The following is a 14,690-nucleotide window of genomic DNA, read 5'->3' as shown; positions in this document are numbered from 1 at the left end:
AGGTGCATCACTTTGCACTTGTCTGTGTTGAATCCCATCCTATTCTCGTCCGCCCACCCTTGTAACCTGTCTAGGTCCGACTGCAGTCTGTTGCTTCCTTCTAGCGTGCCCACGTCCCCCCACATCTTAGTGTTATCAGCAAATCTGAACAGGGTGCTTTTCACCCCCTTGTCCAAGTCACTGATGAAGATGTTGAACAGCGTGGGCCTGAGGACCGAGCCCTGCGGGACCCCACTGCCCACGTCCTTCCAGGTTGAAAAGGACCCATCCACTACCACCCTCTGGGTGCAGCCCTCCAGCCAGTTGGTGACCCATTTGACTGTGTGGGTGTCGACACTGCAGTCCCCCATTTTATTGATGAGAACAGGGTGAGAGACAGTGTCGAAAGCCTTCTGGAAGTCCAGGAACTACCCCTGCATCTAATGATTTGGTGATCTGATTGTAAAAGGCCACCAGGTTGGTCTGACAGGACCTGCCACTGATGAACCCGTGTTGGTTGCCCCTAAGCATGCAGTCCCCAGCTGGCCCCTTGTGGATGTGTGCCAGAATAATTTTCTCAAACAGCTTGCCTAGGATTGAGGTAAGACTAACTGGCCTATAATTTCCCGTGTCCTCCTTCTTCCCCTTTTTGAAGATGGGAACCACGCTGGCCCTCTTCCAGTCCTCCGGCACCACACCAGAGCATCACGAGTGCTCGTAAAGCCATGCCAGGGGTCCTGCAATGACCTCGGCCAATTCCTTTAGAACTCTAGGGTGGAGATCATCTGGACCAGCTGATTCGAATATATCAGTCCCTCCAGAAGTTCCCTAACTAGTTCCTCACTAACCCGTGTGTGCCTCCTCTGGGGCCTGAGGGGGGCCCAGCAGGGAGATGACTGTTTTGGTCTCTACTTAGGAAGATGGAAGCAAAGAATTCGTTAAACATGTTAGTATGTAGTTAAAAGTCTTTGACATTAACACTTCCATCAGAGCACAGGAACCAACGTAAAGAAAAAGAGCTAGTCTTGCTGTGATACATCCTCTAATAATTATATGAAGAAAGGAACTGTATTATGCTTTTGCTGTATGATATATGCCTACTTATAATTTTCATATAATTTGTCAGAGGGCTTGAAAAACATATTAGACACCTACCTAGTAGTGAAAAGTGAATGTAAAGATGGCAGCACACACTGCCTATATGAGTAACACAGGCTCCATCTTTTTGCTATGTGAACGAAAGGGATTGGGACGCCTAGAATGGTGTTGTTTCTGACACAAAGTGGAGACCTTCAAGCAGCGTCCAGCTAGTAGGTCAGAGTTTACAATTTTTTTAATATTATGCAGTGTGTTTTATTAGAAAGATTATCTCCAGCAACACCTCCCTTTCCAGTTACCAAGCACACAGACCACACTCTCATCAATCCACAAATACATAAGCCACCCGCAATTTACAATAACATGCCTGTGAGAAAGTAATATGAAAGAAGATTTAGTGTATTTTTTCTTTTAATGACACATAACTGCTGAAAATGAGGACACCCAGTAGTATGTGACTAGCCAACTCTCTGTCAAAGTCCCAGCAAGAACTCTTACAGTCACAATTTGGGAAACACTGCTTTAGGGCAGAAGATTTTGATATATGTGAAGTAGGAGCATAAGCCCTCTGTTCCACCCCACTCACCATCCTAACGCCTACCAAGTTGTTGCAAAATTCAAGTCATTCACTTACAATCTGTGCACATCTTTTGACGTGGATTGTCTGTGTAGCTAGTGCACAAAATGGACTCTGAGGTAAGCTGCTGGAAATTTCAGCTCTCTCAAAATGTGAATTAAAGGAGTGGCTCCTTCAACGATTACAAAGATTTTTTTTAAATTTCTTTCAGGTGTTGTTACTACTACTACTACTTAATGTTCCCGCCTCATGAATGCTTTACCACACAGTAGAGCAAATGACTGGGAGTGTACAGACAAGACCGTGTGACATCAGTACTGCGCAGTAGTAACGAGCTACTGAACAATATTTCACTGCTACTGCACAGTCATTTTGTACTTACTTATGCAAGTAATAACTACGCAGTAACAACTGTGCAGTCTGCTGCTCATGTAGATACAAGTAGCATCTGCAAATGCAAGCAGCAAATTAACTGATGATTAATTACTGTGAAATAAGGCACATTTAGATTGCTCCCAGCCCCCAGGAACTGCCTGCTGCAGGGGTGGGCTCCACTCCTGAAGCTTGGGCAGGGACAACATCCCCTGACCCAGCAGCAGGAAGCTCCTAGCCTCTGCCTCACAATTGCAGAGAGGGGCTGGGAGACTGCTCCATCCCAGCTCTGCCACCACAGAGCAGGGGCTAAGAGCTCCCTGCACAGGGCGAGTCCCCGCTTAGCCTGAAGCTGGCTGGGACCTGTCCCAGACCAGGACAGTTCCCAGCCAGTCCCACGCTGCGTAGGGAAATGTGCACGTGCAGCCATCCCCACGCAGCCTGGCAACTGTCCTGGTTTGGGGCAGGTCCCAGCTCGCAGCTTTTTCCCATCTTTGTGCCCTGATTGGGTGATCAAGGTATAGGGCTTGGAACGAGCTGCAGGGGAGGGGCAGGTCCCAGCCCCCCGCCCCGATTCACCGGTTGGGCAGCTAGCAGCGAGCCCCCAGCTACGTGGGGAATCCCTCCCCAGCTGGGGGCTCACTGCTAGCTCCCCCACCGGCAGATTGAGGCAGGGGGCTGAGACCTGCCCCTCCCTCACAATTTTTCCAAGCCTCCTGTTCCCGATTGAAGAGACAGGGCCAAACGCTCCTTGCTGTCAGGGCAGGGGCACGTTGTCCCTGCCTGGGCTGGGCTGTGCCAACTGAGCCCATCCTGGCAGCTAGCAGCAGTAAACAATCCCCCAGCCCCCACAAGGAGACAACTGTCTTTTGGCCCTGTGCTCCCTGTCAGCCCCTGGGCTAGCATCCAGAGGGAGCTCTTCCTCCTTGCTGCTGCAGGTAGCCAGTGCAGGGCCAAATGGGTTGGAAGCAGACTCCTGCCAGGAGCTGCAAATCTGCTCCCAAATGGGCACATGTGTAGACACCTGCCCAGGGTGGGTTTACTCCAGAGCAATTACTCTGGAGTAAACCTGTCCAGCTTGTAATCTTGTAGACATACCCACATAATGTGGCTGCTCATTTCTCCCTGCCATCAACTTCTGAGTCTCCCATTCCCACTCTCCTAGCACTGCTCTTCTTTTACCTTCTCCCTCTTCAGATCACTGAAAGAGAGCAGGTCAGAAAAAGTCAATTTGTTTCTATGAAAAGTTATGAAGGAAAACCATTTTTATTTTGTTCAAAAAGTCTCAAAACAGTTCTTATTTAGAACTGGTTTCAAAAGTGTTTTGTTTTTCTGTCCTGTTTTTCCAATGAAAGAGAGAGGGGGAAGAAAGTGCCAGAACTATTTTGTTTGTTACCCGAGAGAAAAAATAGCATATCCTTGGAAAGGTTATTTTTTTCTGAAAAAACATCCATGAAAATTTTCATCCTGCTGTGACACAGAGCAGTGCATGCTGCAGAGCACTACAACACTCAGCTTAACTCCTGTGAAGCTTTTAAAAGGTCTTCATTCTTTTCAGACCAAAAAAAGACTTGTGATGCTATACAGGAGGGTCTCTTGAGGTAATCGCCACCCTTAGAATTAATGCCATGCTTGGAAGCTTTCCAACATTAGTTCCTTCTCTTTAAAAGAAAGCTACATTTGAGCTCTGCCTTTCTCCTTCTCCATCAAGAGTGAAAAAAAGAGAGAGGGACTAAGAACATATTTTTGGTACAATCACAAGTGCAGGATTCATTTAGCATTAATTTTAGCTAGGAAAGTAAGAGTAAAGCCAAATTAAGTAGGCCATTTATATATAGCATAAATCAATATTTTCATAACTACTTGTACCATACACTTCAATATGCTTATGCTGCAACTTTGCCCTCTCCATTCTTGATCTTGCCCTTTGTCTGGGACATAGGAGGACTTGCTTTTTCCCATTATAGGAAGTAACTATTTCTAGTTTTAGGCTTGACTCTACTTATTTCCATTAACAAAATAGGCACAGACCCTGCACCAGAAAACTGGTTATTTTATGCAGTATATGAAGTGCTTGCACGTAACTTGCTACACATATCAGCTCAGCTTTCTGCATACAGGGGTGGAGAGGGCAGGGATCTGGGGCTAAATACCCTACCTTTATTTGTTAGGGAATCTTTATCCTCTTTGGTTGTAAACCAGGCTTGACTAACAGCTGACACTTCTTCATTGCCTAGAGGGGAGTTTTCATCCAGCTGCTCATTCTGAAGAATCTTGAAAGATTAATTGAAGAGATTTTATTAACTGATTTAACATTTATTCCCTCATCTTGAATTTAATATGCAATACTTAGCAAGCAGACAACATGCAGAAGAAAGACGGACATGTCACATTAGTTCACATTACTGGTTGCCAAGACAGCATCCTTTCCAAAACAAAATGCACCAACAGGATGTTTTCCTTTTTTAAGCAGCACAAACAGAATTAACAAAATGTACTGACCTAACTATTAATGGTGTTTTGCGTATTAATTAGACAATCTCGCTTGTACAGCTCCAACTGCATATAATACCAAGATATTCCACTGAAGCCAACCAGAAAGAACAGGACCCAATGTCTGTAAACCACTTAAGACGTGTAAAGTATTCTATGAGGGCAGAGGATGATTACTAGGCCAAAACATTTCTCTGTCTTGACAGTGGGCCCATTTGAAAGTTAAAAACTCTAATTTTTGCGGCTCACCATAAAACAAATCACTGCATGTGCATTATGCCTACTATATGTACCCCCTTTTGGGACTAGAAATTAACTCAAAATCATATTTTTCTTATTAAAACATGTAACTTGTATTTTTAGTGGAAGATCCTCTAAAAAGACCAGTGTCACACTGTATCAGTTTTATTTTTTAAAAAGGGTATACATCCCCACTTCAATCAAACATTGTGCTTCTTAAATTAAGGTGCATGCATAGATGACAATTTATTAAAAGACACTGCAGCAAATTTGAAGCTTAACTGTACCTGGATCTGAGTAACAGTTCCTTCATTAATCTCATCATCAGCTACCTCAGTTGTAGCAGTCATAGTCACCTCAAAGCTCGGATCATTTTCTGAAACTTGAAAACAACTCAATTAGTAGCCTGGCTCACTTCTGGAATAGTACAGGATTTACAGACTATAATTGCTCTACAAATTTCTGTACAGCTGGGCTCCAGCATGCGTTTTTTTGTCATAGAAAAACCACTACAATGCTTGCTACCAGTACTCATTATGAAACACAAATAAATGCTTTCAGAACCAAGGCAGTTATAAAGCAGTTATACCAAGCTTTCACTATACTTAAGCTGTAACACTAAATGTGAAACAAAATTAGTGTTAATTTGGTACATACAGGACAGTATGAGAGCTTAATTTTCCTGCTCTGGTTTATTTTTATTACTCTCACATACAGGACTTTCCATTTTTACCAGGAGAATTGCTCCACTCTTGGTAGATACTATGGGTGTAGAGACGTTTCAGCATTTTCTCCCTGAGAAAAAAATAGTGGTTCTGGAAGAAGAAACCTAATTCCAACCAGACAGAAATCACTCCTGGGAGTTTCTCCTGAGAGAATAAATGTCTGGACACTTTCCTGCATCTCAACTCCTCAGCTCCTGTGCCTTCTGGAGACTGGGGTCACTGAGGTCTGGAAAAGATGTTGGGGGTAGCTGCTCCTGCCCCAGGAAGAGAAAGGAGATGCAGCCACCAGCTGTTACTTATTAGTTTCTCTCACACTGGAGTCTTCAGAGTGAGAAACTGGCAGGAGGCTTCATCCTGCTGCTCAGTCTACTTGGCTCTCAGTGCCTGGGAGCTGAGCAGAGGGAGCAACACTGCAAGTCACCTGTCCATTTCTCACTCCAGAATTTCCAGTTTGAAAAGCAGACAGGTAGCTCTGCTCTGCTACTCCAGCCCCCACAGGAACAGGAGGACTGGATTATCTCATGCTTTCCCCAGATCAGGATCTTAAGCACCATGTTATCTACTAAGAATATGCAGACCTTTCCTTGAGACTTCAGGATACAGACCTGTTCCGTTTGGTCATAAAATATTCCAAAAGCTTTTGTAAGAATACATTGCCTGTTGTGGCATTTCTCCCAACTTCTCCTTCTTCATGCTAGCTAGTTGCTGTCCTCTTTCCAAGGGGCATATACGGTTTGTTGTAAAGTATACTATGACCCATACGGGTAATAGGTGGTGCATGTAAAATATTGATAAATTTGAAAATAAAATATTCGCAAATCTTCTAAAATCAATGTGTCCAATGTACTCACTTCAACTACTACCACATAAATGTTTGTGCCAAGAGTACAAGAATACGCATATAACCATACACTTTGATTAACATTCAGCAACTTACTTGGAACGGCAACAACAGAAATGCATGGAGTGGAATCATCAATACTCTGATCATCCTCTGATAAGCAAAGCCTCTTGTGTGGAGGTTCAGTGCTGCCTTCAGAATCTACTTCATCAGCTTCTATCCATAAAAACACAACCACAGTCCTTTGTATTAACATACAGCATTGCCAAGAAAAACCCAATGCTGCTGACCAAAACACAACGCTGAAGCTAAAAACAAAGACAAGGAGGCTTGACTCGGTGCTTTGCTATCATATGTGTTCTTGGCACAAATTATTACTTGCTCAGTTTAAGTGCTTCCTTTAATACCTACATGGAAATTTAGTCTGCTGGTAGATACCACTGTTACTGAATTACCTTGTTCCAAAAACAAAGGAAAACTCAAGAGTATGCATGAATTTAAAACTTAGAACATAAGTAGTTCCATTTAGGCCAGTTAGGGCATTGCTTAAAATTAAACGTGCACATAAATTATTGGGAGACTTGAAGATTATGATGTGTAAGCAACAAATGTCAAATCTATATTTTTAAAATAGTATTTTTTATAAAGCAGCAGTCAAAGGCATAAAAGACGCTGTACAACCTTCAGGAAATTATTATAATAATAACTGGTTTAATGGACCAAACGCCAGCCACCTAGTAACAAAAGAGGGAAGGAGGGGGAGAAGGAGGCAGGGATGGAAAGAAATCACGTAGAAAGGAAACTGTATGAAAAATAGCACAGCAAAGTAAATCAAGAAAATGCTCTCAAACTGAAAGACCTTGTCCAGAGTTTTGACAATAGCACAAGAGGCTCTGGATGGAGATCCCAGAATACAAAAAAGCCCAGCCTAAGGGTAAACTAAATGAACCTTAACTCAACTGATTTCATCTGACCGGTGGGAGGGGGGAGGGCACAGGAGCTAATGGCAGGAAAGTTTGAAAATGGTCTTAAAATACAGAACTAACAAAAGAGAGAGTACATATGCTGCCAAGTGTTCTCTATACCATTCTGAGGGCAATGAAGAATAAGATTCCCGTCAGTATCCTGGGTCAAAGTCACGGAATTTACGGTTTCTACTGTCACTGTGTCAGACTCTTCTTCAACTGTGCTCATACTCAAACCTGAAAAAAACCCACAAAATACATTAGTCTTCTATGTGCAGACACCTACTCTGAATATGCAGAACATTAAGCATGAGACAAACAGTAAGAAGCACAAAACTCCTCTAGGGAATAAGGATATCTGCATCCTAATGACTCAATGAGGAGCCATGTGTGGCATAAGCAAGTCTGGGGCTTGAAAAATGTACTTGCCATGAATTGTCATGAATGCTCAGATACCATCTCATGCCATTCTTGCTTTCCCGACCATTTGTGAAAATGAAAGACAATTTCAAAGCGAGGCAGGCTTCAAATGCTCCAAACTTCACCAGTTGTACACACTTGCCATTTTGAGAAGAGCAAGGCTCTGCTCAAATCCACTGGGTGATTGTTTATTTCCTTGCTTAGGGGAAATATTTAGTCTGATACATCAGGAGACTAATAAGAAATGAAAAAAGATCTAAGGATCCAATATTATCTAATCAATCTTCTTGCTAGCGAATAATTTGTTCATACGGTATACTTTCTATTATTTTAATCCAATCTAATTGCATAAGTTCCAAGCAATGAGTTTTCCAGAATCCTCTTCAAGAGACTATTTCACAGTCTAATCTAAAGCATCTATATATGTCAGGAAGTTCTGATACACAAGTACAAATTTCCACTCCTAAATTTTATCTTCCTTACAACTCTAGGTGCCAGCCAAAAAAATTGTCTCCTCTCTTGATTTTTGCATCCTTTAAACATGCAGAGACTATTTTCACATTGTATCTTTCAGTCCCTGCAAACTACAGGCAAGTATTCCTTTTGTGGGCCCCAATTCTGTAAAGATGTCATATTTTCTCATACAACACTTTCCTGCAAATAAGACATGCACCTTGTTTTTGGAAGACAGAATTAAAGAGAAAAATAATGTTCCTTACCATAAATACCACAAAGTACAGTATTTTCACAGAGAAATCACAGGCAGCTGCAGTGGAGATGGCAGGTGGGGAAGAAGACACAAAAACCTGTGGTTGCTCTGTTAAGCCCCTACCTACAAGACATGGTGCTCACCCTGCCCAAGAAACAGGTCCAGACAATTCAGCTCCAAAAGAATCAGACTTTCAGCTGCACAGCCAAACTACCCAACCTGTTTCTCAAGCTGGGCAGGACCTCAGCAACCTTGGCAGGTGCTACTTGCTACCTACTCAGCTCAAAAAATACATGGGAAGTTTGGCTCCCACAGGATCAGGCTCTCTGCTCCTTGCATTTCCTCATTTAAAACCAACACTCCAATTTCAAACAGCTGATTTTTAGGGGAAAAGGTGAGTGTCATAGGCAGGTGAATGTAGTATGGCTAAATCTCTAAAAATAATTGTGTGCCTAAATCTTTGCAGGACAGGACCTTACTTTGTCCTCAGAAAGAAATTCCTGTGGTTCCTTCATCATTTGTGTTGCTCCTCTTCAGATTTATTCCAGTTTGCTTTTTGTAGTAATATAGTGCCTAAACATTAATATTCTAGCTGTAGTCATACCAGAGTACTAATGAGGGGGCAGTTATTCCCTGAAATACAACATGGTTTATGCAGCCAAAAGTTAAACAGCATTACAAACTCATTCATTCACCATTCATTTGCACTCCCCATTAACAGCTGCTTCTCAGATTTCTCCATCCCATTGTGTATCTGTTATTATCCCTCAGATGTATTAGCTTTTGTTTCCTCAAATCTTGTCATCTTTCTGTCCATGTTTCTAAGTTCCCCCATGGCTGTTTGGGGTTTTTTTTATATGATCTACCTGTGCCTGTCTAATATTTCTCATTTGAAAAATTATTAGGATAATTACTCTCTAATTAAGATGTTAAACAGACCACATCTAGAAGGTCAATTTCATTAACAAAAGTATATTTTGTAACAAATAAACTTAAAATGGTAATTGTGAAATAGTTTCATTAATTCAAATCTACATCAATCTATGGCTTGAGGTCATCTATAACATATCATGCACATAATTAATAAGCTGTTGCTAAATGTTTTCTATTACTTTGAAGGTACCCAGGTTGATGTATGCAGGCAGGTGCTAATATTAAAGGAATCTGATGGGGGGGGAAATAATCTAGGCTGTGGCACTGTAAGAGTGAATTCAATGGCAGTGTTGGGTGAATGCTGAAAATCCCATCCCACTACCAAGTCGAAAAGCCCAATGATCTGTTCAAATTTTTAGTGGACAGTCCCTTCTCTCAGACCCACCCAAGGTGGTTTACTTGGAAAATATACCACATTACCAGTTCTGAAATGTGTCTAGCAGTCTGTTAGACACAAATATTAGAAAATGTGAACTCTGCAAATAACAAATTACAGAAACTCTGTAAGAATTTCTGCACCAAGCTTATGAATGTTGAGTATTTAGGACTGGAATATAGCATTTAGCAGTCCTTGCGGGTAATCAATCCTCCCAAGCCTTGCACAGTTCTATGAAACAACAGCTGAAAGAAGTTTTTTAAAAATCTTTGTGAATGGGTGAAGGAACCACTCCTTTAACTCACGTTTTGAGAAAGGCTGCTGGGAATTTCAGCTACCTCAGAGTCCATTTTGTGCACTGACTACACAGATAAACCACGTCACAAGGAATGCACAGATTTTACGTGAATGACTCACATTTGGTATTATGGCTCTCGCAAGCTACTTTTCTCATTTCAAGTAAAAAACACAAATACTTTGTCTAACTGGTTATTGAAGACTGCCAGAAAAAAGCTGCATTGTCTTGAGGCATTAAGTTCACTGACAGACTTTATAACGAATACATCATTTTAGAAAGATTCATAAATTAAGTCAATTTTGGAACTCATTGGAAATATTCTGCTTAACAACAGCCAGTCGCTTATGCTTTAGTAACAACTGTTTTATGGGGTAAGTGATACTGGGTCCTCATGGTGAAAATTAAGCCATTGCCACTAAACTGAAAGCAGGTATTTGCTGCAAAATTGTTAAGCTCTCTCTTTTGCAGGACTGGAACATACAACTTTGCCAATAATTGAGGCTAAGAAATATTGAACTTGCTTAAAAGGTGGGCTGTCCTTCCTTCAACTCAAATCTGAATATTTTGGTTTAATGTTTTGAGTGGATAAAATCAGACATCCAAGTTAGAAGACAGGTCAGCAGGATAATAAAAGAGGAAAACACACTAGTTGTTCCAGTGTCAGTGACAATATTATGCCACATTGCCAGTTTTTCAACTAGCAGTAGACCATCATATGGGAGCGTTAGTTACAATTCAAATGCAGTTTCCTGAAACACTATTTTATAAAACCATCAGCTATTAATATATGTTTATTCCGCCCCCAGCACCTCTCATACAGAGGCTAATAACACCTATTTTCCCTCTCACTATGAGAATCAATCCTGCTATGGTGTGAGAGAAGAGATAGGCGTGTTTATAAATGCAAATCCCAACCACATGCTTCACCAAAGGCACATTTTTATTGTTATTGGAGAGGAAGAAGTCATAATATGGGCAAAGGCAGAACAACATGTCTTTTATGGTAAGCATATTAAACACTGCATGAAGAAAGTTATGCTTCTGTCTGCATTGCAACAAATATTCAGAACTACTCGAGAAACAAGACCTCTCTTGGAGATGAACTAAGACCCTATGCTCCAGAGTTGGCGATTTAACTTCAGAAATACAGACTTCAGAGAATATAGGGAAGTTAGCATTGCTGTCTCAATGAGACTGCTGGAAAATATCGGAGGCATTCATACTCCACATATTTATTATTGCTTCACAAATAAGCAACAGCAGCCATAAAGGGAACTCTACAGGAGTTAATAATGTCTAGAGTTGCACCTACTTCCACTGGGACAGTAACATGGATATCTTCAGAGTCAGCTAAAAATGATTTATGGCATCTTTCAAAAGCCTCTGCTATTCAAAATCTATCATAAAACCCTACACATAACCCAATCCTCAGGACTCATACAAGGCAAGATGAAATGCTCCTGCTTATTGCCCAACATAAAGCACAGATACAACATACATTACAGTCTGCCTTTCCTGGCAACTACCACCCACCACAAGAATGATTTACCCCACTGCTCAGGTCAAAAGCAAAAAACTCAGGGTAAAGGATGCTGCTTTGAGGCACTGGATCTTCTAGTAAAAAGGCTTTTCTTTAAATTTACTTCTTAATTAAATGCCTTTGAAAACTTTAGTGGACACTTTTTTGGATCTTAGATTGAATTCCTGATAGGAAATTCCCAAATACCAGTGATGGCTGCATTGTATTTGAGTAATGCGAGGCAATTCCTTGCAAACTACCGCTTTGTAACAGAGAGCCAGAAGGCTCCTGTCATTTGAGAGGAAACTGCAGAAGGGTGGAATAGCTCAGGAGAGCTGGCAGCTAAGGAACCAGTGACCTGCTAGCCGAGTTGTGGCCAGAAGTCAGCAATAACAGGCACAAGGGACAGAGACCCGGGCTGCTCGGGGGCTAAGTGCTGCAAACAGTAGCTAAGCAGCCACAAGGGCAGGCAGGCAAGGCTTTAGGGTGAGAATGGACACACCTGTGGGGGCTGCAGAGTCCCTGATCAAAAGGGCCTGAGTCCACACGGGTAGAGACAAGAGCTCTGAAGCAAACATGGTGCTGCTGCCCTACAGGGGAATATTACCTAGGCTAGGGGAAGGGGAAGCCTTGTTATACAGGCAGGGAGCCACTGTTTATGTTTGGACTCAGAGGGCCCTGTTAGCCAGAGGACTTACTCCATGGTTACAGTTTCAACCACTGGTTTGGGCGTAGCTGAAAAGGGAGTACAGGGAGGCCATTTTTAAGTTTGCTGACTCTCCCTATGCCTGAAGAAGGGTGTTTGTACCTGAAAGCTTTCAAAGAACATTTTTTCCCAACTATTTAGTTGGTCTAATAAAAGATGTCACATCTACCCAAAGAACCCTGTCCACGTATGCCCTTACACCAACATGGCTACAACCAACAATCCTTGATCCATTTTTAAAGTTTGCTTGCAACCCTTTCATATATTCTTGAGACCCACTTTTGGGTCACAACCTACGGGTTGAGAAACACTGGTCTAACCCATGGCAGGGTGCCACGGGCACATCAGTTTTAAGTCTTGCTGGGGGCCCTGGTTCAGGACACCATAGGCTCAGGCCTTGCAGCAATCAGAGGGGAGCTGAAGCCTAGTACAGGCAGAAGCCAGACAGGGCTTTGGGGGGCCATTTCCCAAGAGGCGCAGAGCCAGGGCAAGGGGGCCCTGAACACTCAAAGGACAGAGAGGGGACCAGGGGAACCAAAGGCAACAAAAATGCAGCCAGGACCAGGGAGGCCTGCGCACAGAAGGGCAGAGACTGGGGCCAGGGGCCAGCAACTTAGAGACGAAGTCAGGGGCCCAGCAGCCAGGTCCAAAACAGTGGCTAAACAGCCCAGAAAGAAAGAAGGAACAAAGGCCAAGAGAGAACAGAGGTCCCAACAAGGGTCATTGATTGGACAGGCAACATCTGCAGGGCTTGGCTGTGGCTAAAAGGGGAGATGAAGAGACCACAAAATTGCCTTTAAGGCAGTGAGTAACTGGGTCATAACTTCTGAGCGGATGGGATCTTGCTCAGGGATCCTTTGGGCAGCCTCCCTCTTCTTACAAGTACATATTTACACTAAGGTGTGGCAGGTGGCCAGGAGAGGATGCTCAGAGGACAGGATGAAGCAAGTGTCACAGCTGCCCCTTGGGCTTCCCCTTTGTTACACCATCACAGCCAAGGAGCCAGGGCACTGCTGCAAAAGACATTTGATATTGGTGGTCGAGAAACTGTACTTGCTGCATGTCCTCAACTTACTACACAACAGATGCTGAAGCTGTGCTACTGAGGCTACTACTCTGCAGTTCCTTTAGTGTGCAACTCAAATCCTTCCCACAGGAAACCCACATCTACCCACAATCCACAAAGTCAAAGGGAATGGAAACTCAGTTATGCTCTTATCATTTTTACTGATCTGAAAATCAGACTTTATAATATAGTTTCTCCATTTCCAATACTGTCTTCATTCTTGTATAATTTTGTTCTTCTTTTCCTATATTCTAAAAAAATTACACTTTTCTATTTTTGTATTAAAACAAATACATTACTTCCAATTTTTTTTTAAAATTCCTACTCCCATTTGAAAATATAAATTTCCCAAAATGTATTTTCAAAGCCAAAACTCCAGAAAATTCTGAGCACATACCACTCAATATTAAACACATAATGAAGTGTGCGCTTGGTGGGAGGGAACAGACTTTTTAGGGGGGGAAAAATATAACATTGGGGGCATATAGGACAACAGTGTGGATATGTTTTATGAGTGGCTCAGAACAGATAGAGAGTACCTTTTAGTCTAATGTCTCCTAATGAGCAACTGCCCACATTTTAGAAATGTGTTGCGTTAGGAAACACACTAACAACCTAAACCACAAATTAAAAATTGCATGCAGTAAAAACAGGGTTCTCTATGAAGCTGAATATACTGTGCGAATTAAATGATATTTAGGAAAGATTATGTTAAAATGTTATTTTTTTAACATGTAGGTTTCAGGGATTAATTTCTCAACAAACTAGTTCCTAGAAACCTCTGGCCCAAGTGAAGTTTTCCATTACAGAAATTTCATAGTAGTCTTAATCATGATATAGAGGTATGTCTTCTCATTGAGGGCTATAATAGCTTCTGTAGAAATTATTTTGTCATGGGTGACTTCAATTACCCAGACATCTCATGGGATGATCGTTCAGCAAAATCTGAGCAGTCGCAAAGCTACCTACTGTGCATGGATGACCTCTACCTGAGAAGTCTACGGGCCACTGAGAGGTAAAGCGCTGCCCGACCTGGTACTGGCTACGGGGGACGACCTAATCAGCAACCTAGTGATTGATGAGGGCACAGCAGCCCCCCTGGCTCTCCAGGGATCTAGCAGACCTCCTGAGGCTAAAAAGAAAGGCCTACAAAGGATGGAGGATAGGATTCACCTCCAAAGAGCAATATTATGCACTGGTCTGGTCCAGCAGGGAGCAAACCAGGAAAGCCAAGGCTGCAACTGAACTCCAACTAGCTTCGAGGATCGAGGACAATAAAAAGTCCTTTTTCAGATATATGGGGAGCCAGAGGAAAAGCAAGGGCAACACTGGACCCCTGCTGAACCAGATGGGACAACTGACAATTGACGCCC

The 14,690-nt window shown here is 42.5% G+C and overlaps 1 protein-coding gene across 1 annotated transcript in view; it reads right to left on the bottom strand.

Annotated features, from left to right (window-relative positions):
* The window catches only part of DMTF1 (cyclin D binding myb like transcription factor 1), a 43,983-nt gene that overhangs the window by 24,256 nt on the left and 5,037 nt on the right, over positions 1 to 14,690 (bottom strand). Inside the window, exons 2-5 of the mRNA XM_019543656.1 lie at positions 7,411 to 7,527; positions 6,422 to 6,541; positions 5,047 to 5,141; positions 4,185 to 4,299 (exon numbers count right to left, since the gene is read on the bottom strand). Coding sequence (XP_019399201.1) covers positions 4,185 to 4,299; positions 5,047 to 5,141; positions 6,422 to 6,541; positions 7,411 to 7,519 — 439 coding nt within the window. The 5' untranslated portion in view covers positions 7,520 to 7,527. The remainder of the gene's footprint in view (positions 1 to 4,184; positions 4,300 to 5,046; positions 5,142 to 6,421; positions 6,542 to 7,410; positions 7,528 to 14,690) is intronic.

This window comes from Crocodylus porosus, unplaced genomic scaffold, assembly GCF_001723895.1.
Source record: "Crocodylus porosus isolate Cpor-Errol unplaced genomic scaffold, CroPor_comp1, whole genome shotgun sequence".
In the NCBI taxonomy this organism is placed as follows: domain Eukaryota; kingdom Metazoa; phylum Chordata; order Crocodylia; family Crocodylidae; genus Crocodylus; species Crocodylus porosus.
Note: the sequence above shows the minus strand (reverse complement) of the source record. Positions and strands in the feature narration are given on the sequence as shown.